The sequence below is a fragment of the Terrapene carolina genome, unplaced genomic scaffold, assembly GCF_002925995.2.
Source record: "Terrapene carolina triunguis isolate 2854851 unplaced genomic scaffold, T_m_triunguis-2.0 Scaffold34686, whole genome shotgun sequence".
Lineage (NCBI taxonomy): Eukaryota > Metazoa > Chordata > Testudines > Emydidae > Terrapene > Terrapene triunguis.
The window spans coordinates 1,009-11,953 of NW_020699037.1; the positions used below are offsets into that span (position 1 = coordinate 1,009).

The following is a 10,945-nucleotide window of genomic DNA, read 5'->3' on the forward strand; positions in this document are numbered from 1 at the left end:
CCTCCATGGTATTTACCCCGGAATGAATTTACAGAGCGCAATCAGATCTCCTCTCAGCCTCCTTTTTGTAAGGTTAAACAAGCCATGCTCTTCCAGTCTCCTCCCATAAGACAGGCCTTCCATTCCCCTGATCAGCCTAGTAGCTCTTCTGTGCATCTGTTCCAGTTTAAATGAACCTTTCTTGAACATGGGTGACCAGAATTGTACCCAATGTTCCAAATGAGGACTTACCAGTACCTTGTACAGGACATTAATTCGTCTCTATCTCTACTGGAAATGTCTCGCCTGATCCATCCTAAGATCGCATTTGCTTTTTTCACACTGGTGTCATATAGTCATCCTGTGATCGACCCATACACCCAGGTTTTTCTCCTCCTCTGTTGTTTCCAACTGATAAGACCCAAGCTTGTAGCAGAAATTCTTATTATTAGACCCTAAGTTCATGACCTTGTACTTTGTATTACTGAATTTCATCCCATTTCTATCACTCCAGTCTTCAAGATCATCCAGATCTTCCTGTATAATATTCCGATCCTCCTCTGTACTGATGATGCCTCCCAACCTTGCAACATCAGCAAATTTCATTAGCACACTCTTACTTTTTGTGCCAAGGTCATTAATAGAAATATTGAATGAAATTGGTCCTAAGATTGATCCTTGAGGAAGTAACTAGTAACTTCTCTCCAGTCTGATCATTCACCTTTCAGCACAAACTGTTGCCTTCTCCCTGTTGGCTGATTCCATATCTACCTTACAATGCTTGTACTAATTCTCTAATTTAACTAATAATTTCCCATATGATACCATGGTTTACTGAAGTCCAAACATATTAGCTCTACTGCACTTCGCTTAACTAAAAAATCAGTTACTTCCTCAAAATTAAAGTGTCTAGGGAAGGGGTATCAGTCTGGGACTGTGCCATCTCACTGCCCCTCGTCCTCACCGATGCCTTCTACTGCCGCGAGGGTCTAACCAGCAGAGATGTAGAGGTAACGCTCAGACATGATAGGCAGCACTACAGCTGCCTGACTGCCAAGCAGACAAGGATATAAAACTGCCCTGCGAGGGTCATTAGCTGAGCAAGCAATCCATGCCACATGCATATTACAGCACAGGAGAAGCTTGCCATAAGAGAGCAAGAGCATCCTGATTCTGGGGATCAAACTTCATCTGTGTGAGTGACAATCACAAATGGGCCTTCCCAAATACATACAGTCCATGGCAGCAGCCACTGCAGAAGCTGCCTGTGTGCCCTCTGGCTTGAAGAGTAAATAGACCTGTAACTGCGCCAGCAGCTTTCCAAATGCAGCCAAGTGCTCCTGGGAAAGGAGACAGCACCTTCCCCACGCAGGATGCGGTGTGTTCTGACACCAGATTGATTACATCAGTGCAGGAGGATGCAGCCCCAGTGCCAAGGGAAGCAGAATAAAGATCAAAGGAAAATAAGAGCCTCTCCTCAATTAACCACTCTTTGCATAAGTGGAAGAGAACATTCCAAACCGGTTTGGATGGAATGTTAATGGGCCAGTCAGCACATTCACACTGTGCTGTGCTCTGGCCTGCAACTCCTCTAGGTGCCACTGCAGAGGGTTGTGCATGCATCAGAACACACTCTGCCCCCGCCATCCCCAAGTGTCATCACACAGAGTGCTGTGCACACACTCCACCCCACACAGTTCACACACTATGTCACCACACAGAGCACCATGCATGCGCTGCTACATACTCCAACTTACGTGCTAAAGCTTCTTGCTCCTATTTGCCCTGCCAGTCCCCAAACAGTCCAGACAGAGGGGGCTGGACTCTATTTCTTCTTGTGCATAATAATCCAAAGGATAAGTTTAAGTTACATCCGTGAAACCTGTGAAGACCCACTTGCCATCACTGGCTGCACTGGTGTCACCAAGGTCATAATTCAGCCTGCATATCTTTATTACCATGCACAATATAGCAAGAACCCAGCTTGATTCTCAGATCCCAGGGGAAAAGTGCAGGATTCAAAAGTGGCACCATATTTGATCTGGAGTTATTGAAAGACCATAGTCTTTGAGTCCTATGAGTCCTATGAATCCACTTGCAGTGAGTGACTCCTCAAGCTGGACCTGCCTTTTAACAGCAGACTTTATGAATGTTGTGGGAAAGGAACCCCTTCCAGTGCATAAGGGTGCAAAGGCCGGGCCAGAAGGCAGAGATAGCAAAATGCTGACAGTAGCCTGGAAAATGAACTGAAATGGAGCTAGGCAGACAGGAAGGGACTGAACACCAGCACTAAGAGATACCCTCCCAGGAAAAGACAGGCACACTTTGAGTCTCCTTTGAAATTTACAGCACCTCTCAGTGAGCCGGCACTCAGATACCAGGGTGATTGGCAACCTTACAGAAACACAGATTAGGGTTAGTTAGATAGGCAGGCATGCAGGACTTCCCATACTATTTGTTACAGGAGCTGCAGTGCAGAGTGAAGCCATAGAGGGGCCTGGCTCAACTTCTTACTGGTTACTATTATTACCAAAAATGTCTTGAGTTCCACCTGTGTCCTGGCTCGCCCAGCACCGCCACCACGGCCCCAGCCTCCCGACACTGCTGCTATTGCCCTGGCCAGCCATCACCATTGCTACTGTTTCATATTTGGACCACCTCTACCTAAAAGTCCCCACTATCTTACAAGTATCAGAGGGGTAGCTGTGTTAGTCTGTATCCACAAAAACAATGAGGAGTCTGGTGGCACCTTAAAGACTAACAAATTTATTTGGGCATAACCTTTTGTGGGGAAAAAAAAACCCACTTCTTCAGATGCATGGAGTGAAAATTACAGATGCAGGCATAAATACAGATATACATAAATACAGGTCTGCATCTGTAATTTTCACTCCATGCATCTAGAACTTAGAGAAGAGGGACTGGGAGTCGGGACTCCTGGGTCCTTTTCCTGCCTCTGCCATTGACTCCTTGTGGGAAGCAGAGAGAATCACTCTGTGCCACTGTTTCCACAGCTGTGAATTTGGGATTTAGTTCAGTAGAGAACTAGACCTTTTATCTACTAGCAGCATCTGCAGCAATGCTGGCTTTGATCCTCATGCTGCAGGGCATGACCTGATCCCCAGCTGGGCTGGTCAGGAAGGGATTCCCCATGAGGAGGGCTGCTGAGGTCTTCTGCCAGCACTAGCCACAGTCAGTGGCAGGGATGCCAGGGCTAGATGGAGTCAGGCTGGAAGGAGCTGCGGGTCCATGGGTGTGTGTGTTGGGGCTACGGGGGGGATGCTGGTCTGGGAGGGGCTTCCCCTGGGTTGCCAGGCTGGATGGAGTCAGGGGTCTAGCAATGGGGGTGGGATGTGTGTGCTAGGGCTAGTGGTCTGGCTAAGGCAGATGGGGCCACCTGGCCTAGAAGGGTTGGGCCATCTTGCCTGGGGATCTATAAGGAAGGTGAAGGTGTGGGTGGCAGGGGGCCAGGGGTGCTGGGCTGGCTGAGAGGGGGCGGATCTGGCCCGGGATTCCCACGTTTTCCTCCCACCTCATTGCAGTGAACCTCAAGCCCGGTTCTACGCTGCTCAGATCGTCCTGACCTTTGAGTATCTGCACTCACTGGATCTCATCTACCGAAACCTGAAGCCAGAGAATCTCCTGATAGACCAGCAGGGCTACATCAAGGTGACGCTGCTGCCCCTCCCCCACTCCTTCCCTTCCCCATCCCAGAGCTGGCTCCTGGCTCCCTGCAGTGACTTCCTCCCTGCCCAAATCTCTCTCTGCTGCCATCCCCTTGCCAAAGCCAAGACACCCCAACATGGCCAGAATACATCAATCATCTGCTCTTCCCCTTCCCCTCCTGCTGTCACACCTCCGGGCTGATCCAGCTTCTCCCCTCTCTGTGTTTTGGCTCCAGGTGACGGATTTTGGTCTTGCCAAGCGGGTGAAAGACCGAACCTGGACTCTGTGTGGGACCCCGGAATACCTGGCCCCTGAGATCATCCTCGGCAAGGTGAGCTGGGGAGGGCCTGTCCGCTGCCTGATCTCTAGCTGATCCCTGGCCACCAGGTGGTTCCTCCTGCCCCCCAAACGTTCGGTGCGTGACCCTGGCCTGCTTTCCCCAGGCAGGGTTATAACAAGGCTGTGGACTGGTGGGCCCTGGGCGTCCTCATCTACGAGATGGCGGCTGGTTACCCCCCATTCTTCGCGACAGAGCCCAATCAGATCTACGAGAAAATCGTCTCTGGCAAGGTATGTGGGCTGGGGGAGGGGACACTTGTGTGATTTGGGGGGGGGTGCCAGCAAAAGGGGGGTGCCAAGTCTCAGCGACTGATCAGAGAGATGCTCACACGCTGCGCCCCCAACAGGCTCATGCCCTCCCATGCTCCCCCAATCCCCAACACGCGGGCATCCTCCCTGTCATGTACCCCATTCCCCCTGCACCCCAACACATAGACCCTCCCTTGCCACGTACCCCTATTTCCCCAACACATGGACTCCATCGCCCACCCCGCCACCAATGTGCTCCCTGTAACTCTCATGGGGACTCCTGGAACAGGTGCCTTTGGTTTTCTTATACACTGTTGTGAGTTGCAAAACCCTCCGCAACCCTGCTACGTTGCAAGACTAAACATTCCTTAAACACATCAGTCATCTCCAGGCACTGGTAGAGCACTTATCGCCATAGTAACCAAGAGCCCATAATATTCCTCTGCCCACCCCAGCACCTTCTCGCCAAGGATCTCCAAGCACTCGTGTTGGACACGGTCAGCTTTAAACTTAGTGGGGAACTCAACAGGCCTGGGTTCTGTTCCCGGTTCTCCTACCAGCCTGCTGTGTAACCCTGGGCAAGTCACTTCTCCCTGTGCCTCAGTTTCCCTTTATGTAAAATGAGTATAATGATGCGGCAGCCCTGCTTTGAGATCTGTGGAGGAAAAATGCTCAGTAAGAGCTGGGGGGATGCTACTAATTAACCATTTCAGCTCCTGTGTCAGTCCTCAGTACCCCCCCCCCACACACACACTTCTTGTCCACTCATTGTCCTGGAGTGTTTTTAAAGGGCTTGTTATTTATTATTAGGTGTATTACGATAGTGCCTACAAGCCCCAGTCATGGGTCAGGACCCCCATTGTGCTAGGTGATGTACATATTAGGTGTATTATGGTAGTGCCTAGGCACCCCAGGTGTAGCCCAGGACCCCCTGTGCTAGGGGCTGTACATTACTAGGTGTATTATGGTAGGGTCTCAGAGCCCAGGCATAGCCATGCAAGGGGCTGTACATTATTAGGTGTATCTATGAATCTAGCCACGAGGTCAGGGCAGGTAAAAGCCAGACCTCTGTCTCTCCTCCCCACTGCAGGTCCGGTTCCCGTCTCGCTTCAGCTCGGAGCTGAGGGACCTGCTCCGGAACCTGCTGCAGATGGACCTCACCAAACGCTTTGGCAACCTCAAGAACGGGGTCAACGACATCAAGAACCACAAGTGGTTTGCTACCACCGACTGGAACGCCATCTACCAGAGGAAGGTAGGAAGGCGGTGGCGGGTGGCGGCTGGCAGAGGAGAGCCTGGGTAACTTCCACATGCATGCGGCCTCCGTCAGCAGGAATTGAACCTGGAATCATCAGTGCCCAAGCCTCTAGGAGCCCATTGGTTCCATGGGACTCTGTAGCAGGGTGTTGTGGCTGGGTCCAACCACTAGGGGGTGGTATGCTCACCCAGCATTGGTTTAAAGTAGGGAGCCCTCAGTCACCTGTTTGTAACATGGCAGCAAAAGCATGGTCCAGTCCCCACCCCCTGAGGATAACAGCCTACTACTGCTGCTGCCAGCTAATGGCGTTATTCTTCTAGCTCCGGTGGGAGAGGGCTGTGCTGAAGGTGCTGATTAAAACCCTACTGATGATGCAAGTGGGGGCTCTTTCGGGGATCCAACGGGCTCATGACCCCCTGCCCTTCCCTGATTGTAAAGTGAGGGGAGGGAGTTCTGGCTAGATAAAAGGGGGCTTGAGGAGGCGCTGATCCTGCGTCCCTCACCTGGTTGCTAAGGGGCCCGATCCTGTATCTCTTAAGAGTGCTGGGGGCCCTGTTCCTGGGCTCCTAAGCAGGGTCATGGGCTCCCCCTTCCATGATTGAAAAGTGTGAGGGTTTCTGGCTGGATGCGGGGGCGAGGGGCGCTGATCCTTGCCTGCCTTGTTACAAAGTTGGGGCCTGATCGTGCGCCCCTAGCAGACCCAGGAGTGGGGCGGGGGGGATACAAATGTTGATCCCTCACCTCGTGCCCAACCTGCCCCTTCCCTCCCTTTTCAGGTGGAAGCTCCCTTTATACCAGAGTGCAAAGGCCCAGATGACACGAATAACTTCAATGACTACGAGGAAAAGGAGATCCGTGTCTCGATCACTGAGGAGTGCGTCAGGGAATTTGCTGAGTTCTAGGGCCAGTAGCCCTCCCCCCAAAATCTCCCTTTCCCACAAAGAAGCTTGAGAGTCCCATCTAGAGGGTGGGGATATCATCCGCCCCGCCCCGGGACACACGTTTGTGTCCTCTGACAAACCTTGTTTCACTGGAAAAAACAAAACAACCCCCCTCCAACCCCCACTTCCTCTTTAACAGTGTGCTTTTTGTAAACATATTTGAAACAATTACCAATAAAGTTTTGTTTAAAAAAAAATAATGGGCTGTTCGGCTCTAGGGGACGGTTGTTGTTGCTGTGATGAGCCGGGAGCTGTTCCTCTCCCTGGAGGCCCAAAGAGTTCAGGGATCTGGCTGGGGGGGTTGGGGGGGCGGCGGCTGCCATTAGTGGTACCTGAACTTGCCTTGAGTTGGAAGCCCAAAGGGACAAGTGTCCGTGCTTAAATGGGGAGGTGGCTGGTTGATGGATAAACGGGCATCGCAGGCAGCAGCGGAGAGGTTATTTTATCGCTGTGTCTGGCGGGGGAGCGACAGCTGCTAGAATGCCATGGCCAGGTCTGGCGCCCACAATTCGAGAAGGAAGGTGAAAAATTGGAGAGGGGCAGAGAGTTGCCATGAGAACGATTAAATGGGGGGGGGGAACTTGCCTTATGCTGAGACGCAAGGAGCTTCTTAAAGCGAAGGTTAAGGGGTGCCGTGATCCCTGTCTCGAAATACCTAGGGGAATAAAACTGTGATATTGGGCCAGTCCCGCTAGCAGACAAAGATCTAAGGAGAGCCCGTGGCTGGAAGCTGAAACTAGAAACATTCAGACTGGGAAAAAAGGGCAGATTTTTAACTGGGGTGTTATTAGCCATTGGAACCATTCACCAAGCATCGTGGTGGATTCTTCATCACTGATGCTGTTTAAATCGAGATGGGAGGTTTTTCTAAACGATCTGCTCCAGTTCCAACAGGAGTTGATTCAGGGAAGTCCTGTGGCCTGTGTTACGCAGGTCAGACGAGGTGCTCACAGTGGTCCTGTCTGAATCGATAATCTAGCCATTTCTGAGGCCGGGGCAGGAGAGGTGAACAGCCAGGCCGACCCCGGTGTGCAGCAATGCAGTGCGCTAGCAGCGGGGGGAATGCCAGAAGCAGAATACTTCCATCTAAATGTGACTATGTGCACACCTTCCTTATTGCAGGGAAACTCCTTCCATGTGTGTGAATCTGCTTCCAAAGGGGATCAGGTAATGAGTGCGATTGGGCTGGAAACCGACTGTGTTTTGTGAAAGAATTGGAGGGTTTCAAATTTATTCCCATTCTACATTGGAGTAAGTCTGAGCAGGACATTGAACCTGGGTCTTCCACAGCAGAGGTGAGAGCCCAAAACCACTGGGTTACTGGGGGGTCTCGTTTTGACCCGAGAAACCTTTCATTGAGACCAATCTGTCCTTGAAAAGTTTTGTTGTCTATAAATCCACTTTTTCTGGCAATAAAACTCCCGCCCAGCTTTGCCTCTGGCCGCCACTGCCTGTACAAAGGAGCACGGCTGCAATTTTTTAATGTAACCTTCATATTGTTACTCGTAGCAACCTTTGTGCTTTGAGCACAAGGCTGACACTATTTGTGTGTGGGGAAGGTCCACAACAGTAAGTAGGGGGAATACAGGAAAGAATTGTAGCCGGGTTTGGGACCACCGGAAATGAAGGCAAAACAACAGCATTAACCGCGTGGAGATCTTGAACAAAGCAATGTGGGTTGTTTTATTTTTTTTACAGGGAAAATGGGCTTATTACAAGAGCTAGTAGTAGAAACAATAATACCCTGCTGTAACAAAGACTTTATTACTGGTGCTTTTTTTTTTTTTTTTGCTTTAGAGCGCAGTGGGTACTGTGGTACCCTTGGAAGTGATTTAGAAGGATTCACAGAGATCTTAGCTGGTTCGGCTGTTTGAGTTTGCCCCACCTTATTTGCATGTCGAGAGCAGAGAGAAGAGGGTATCTGACAACAAGTGGACAAGATCAGGGCTGAAAGCTGCATGTGATTGAGCTGATTCTGTTGTGTGTAAAGTAGCTAACACCAGATTGGTATTTTTATTAGGAACTTGTAAGAATACGCCATTTGGTGTACAATCGATTGTACAGCCTAATTTACACAAAAGATGCTGTCCCAGTAAATTGACAGGAGACGATGGGCTAAGTAAAAAGGCATGTTGATCAGAGATGAACATGAGTGAAACAGAAAGAGGTTTTGTGACAGGATGTGGAACAGGTTGATTTGAAATACCAACAGCATTAATAGATGAGGATGACAAAGGAACAGAGGGAAATTCTAAAGATCTTAAGGCCGATTTGCTGGCTTTAGTGTCCACAAGACAAGCAACAGATTGTCCTGCAATTTCACAATTTACATATGGGCCTTCTCGATTAATAGGAATTAAAGGATTTATGAGGCTGTTTTAATAAGAATTGTTTTGTGGGGAAAAAGCAGGCTCTTCAGGATTTGGGAAAGAGGGTGGAGGATTTTGAGACGGTCGGTTCAGGTATTTGTTTTTTTTAATGTTCCTTTTGGCCACAAAAGTGGTATGCAGTATTTTTTGGTGGGGCAGGATATGAGGGACCTTTTCCTTTCTTTTGACCTTGACCTTGTTTTTGCCCCCCCCTTGTTCCCCCACCACTTTTATATTTATTAATACGTTTGCAATTGTAAGGCCAAGAGTTTAGTTTTAGTATTTTTGTTTGTTTTAGGCGAGCTGTACAATGGTTGGCAACTGTCACCAAGTCAGAAAGAGGTTTAGTTTGCCAGCCAATGCAGATCATTTTTAACTGCTGCTGAACCATTGGTAAGAGTTCCTGAGCAAAGGCAGCCCCTACTGCCTCTTTGGCATTGTTAGTTGGTTGGGCAATTTTCGAGTGTTGTTTAAACACCTTAGTTAGTTTATTTAGATAATTAGCAGGGGATTTTGTTATGCAGACAAAACTACACAGGATCGTTTCAGGGGGCAAGGCAAAGGTGACATTTATTATGATAACACAATTTGATTTATGATCAATAACACACACACATACACACACACACTTTCTGCAGCTGCTGTATAGTTACCAGTCCTGAACATAGCTTGAGTCCGTGGCTTGATTTCGCAGCTTGTGGCGGCTAACTGGCCAGGAAAGCCAGGCACAAGGAAGGGCTGGGTCTGCCCTCCCATGTTGGCAGCAAAACGTTACCTCCACGTCTTCCATCTCACCCATCCTTTTTGTAGGCTTTAGTTTGAATCCAGAGTCTATAGGTCTTGCTGTGTCACGCTGCCTCTGGGTTCGGTGTGATTGATCACCCGTCAATTGCAGCCTCATACCTGGCTTTGATCTTCGTTCTATTGTACTTTTGTTCTTTTCTTTTTAGTGTGGACTCTTCTTACTTTGTTAGGGCTGTTGTCTGCATCTTCAGCCGTTGGTGTTTGAACTCTATTTCATCAGGACAGGCTGGCGCTGGAGATTGATTCCATCATCCATACATACCTCATTCACACATCTAAACTAAACTAATAAGATTACAGCAGGGTTTTGCAAAAATGAAGGTTGCAGCAAGCTTTTACAAAATGGAGTGAGCGTTTTAAAATGGAGTTTGAATTACAATATGAACAAGTGCAAGGAATGACAAAGAGTGAACAGAAGCTGCAATGTAGACAAGTATAATGAATGGCAAACAGTGAGCAGAAGTTATAATGTTGAAACTGTGCAAGTTCAGTGATTTAAGCAGCAATTGGATTGAAAGTGAAATTTAGGAGGGCAGCTGGCTGAACGCTGTGGCTCTTAACAAGCATCTTAATTGTCAATTAGCCAGTTCTTGGGGTAACCGGTTTTATGAATGAATGTTGTTTCATTCATAACACTTTACTTATGAAGTTACATTAATAAAGTGAACAATTAAAAACAATTTCATTCATCAGTTCTACAATTTGCCCTTGTTTTGTTTACAGTTGTTAATTTTTGTCCAATCGGTTTTTTTAGGGCAAACCTCCGAAATGAAGTTCAAGAGACGATTCCTAGCCTTACTCAGGTCACGTCCAATTCCAGGACTGATATTGGGCCAACCGGCCTGGATGGAAAGCCGTTGTCGAACTTCGGCTGGCATAACTACTCGCAAGAGTTGGTTAACATTCGCCCGGGACGGATTGTAACACTGAATCACTGTCTGGAGCTTTTTTTTAACATTAGGAATGTTTTTTACTAGATTTTTAAGGTTTTTTGGTGTTCAAGGGGCATGAACTGTAACCAAGTCCTCTTCAGCACTAGGCAATTGTTTTAAGGGAGCCTGGAGCACTGATACCTGGCTCCTAGTGTGGTGGGCAATTGGGCCAGGAGAAACAGGGTCGGGTGAGCTGCTGGGGAGATCAGAATCGGAATCAATTCATGGTGAAGAGGAAGGTTCTCCCCCAGTAGCAGTTGATCCATGCTGCGGTGAGGTTTGTGCTACCAGCGGAGGGGGGGAAGGGGCCACTGTCTGCTGCCATGAAACATTGCTGAAAAAGTATCAGAGGGGTAGCCGTGTTAGTCTGAATCTGTAAAAAGCAACAGAGGGTCCTGTGGCACCTTT

General features: G+C 48.8%; 1 protein-coding gene across 1 annotated transcript; it reads left to right on the plus strand.

The window, feature by feature from the left end:
* Positions 1-3,521: 3,521 nt before the first annotated feature.
* Positions 3,522-6,393, plus strand: LOC112123271 (cAMP-dependent protein kinase catalytic subunit alpha-like; the record flags this gene model as incomplete). The annotated part of the gene is made up of 5 exons (XM_026646269.1): positions 3,522-3,648; positions 3,881-3,976; positions 4,093-4,215; positions 5,324-5,488; positions 6,268-6,393. Coding segments are annotated over 5 exons (637 nt in total), but the record flags the coding sequence as incomplete, so codon positions are not given.
* Positions 6,394-10,945: the final 4,552 nt, after the last annotated feature.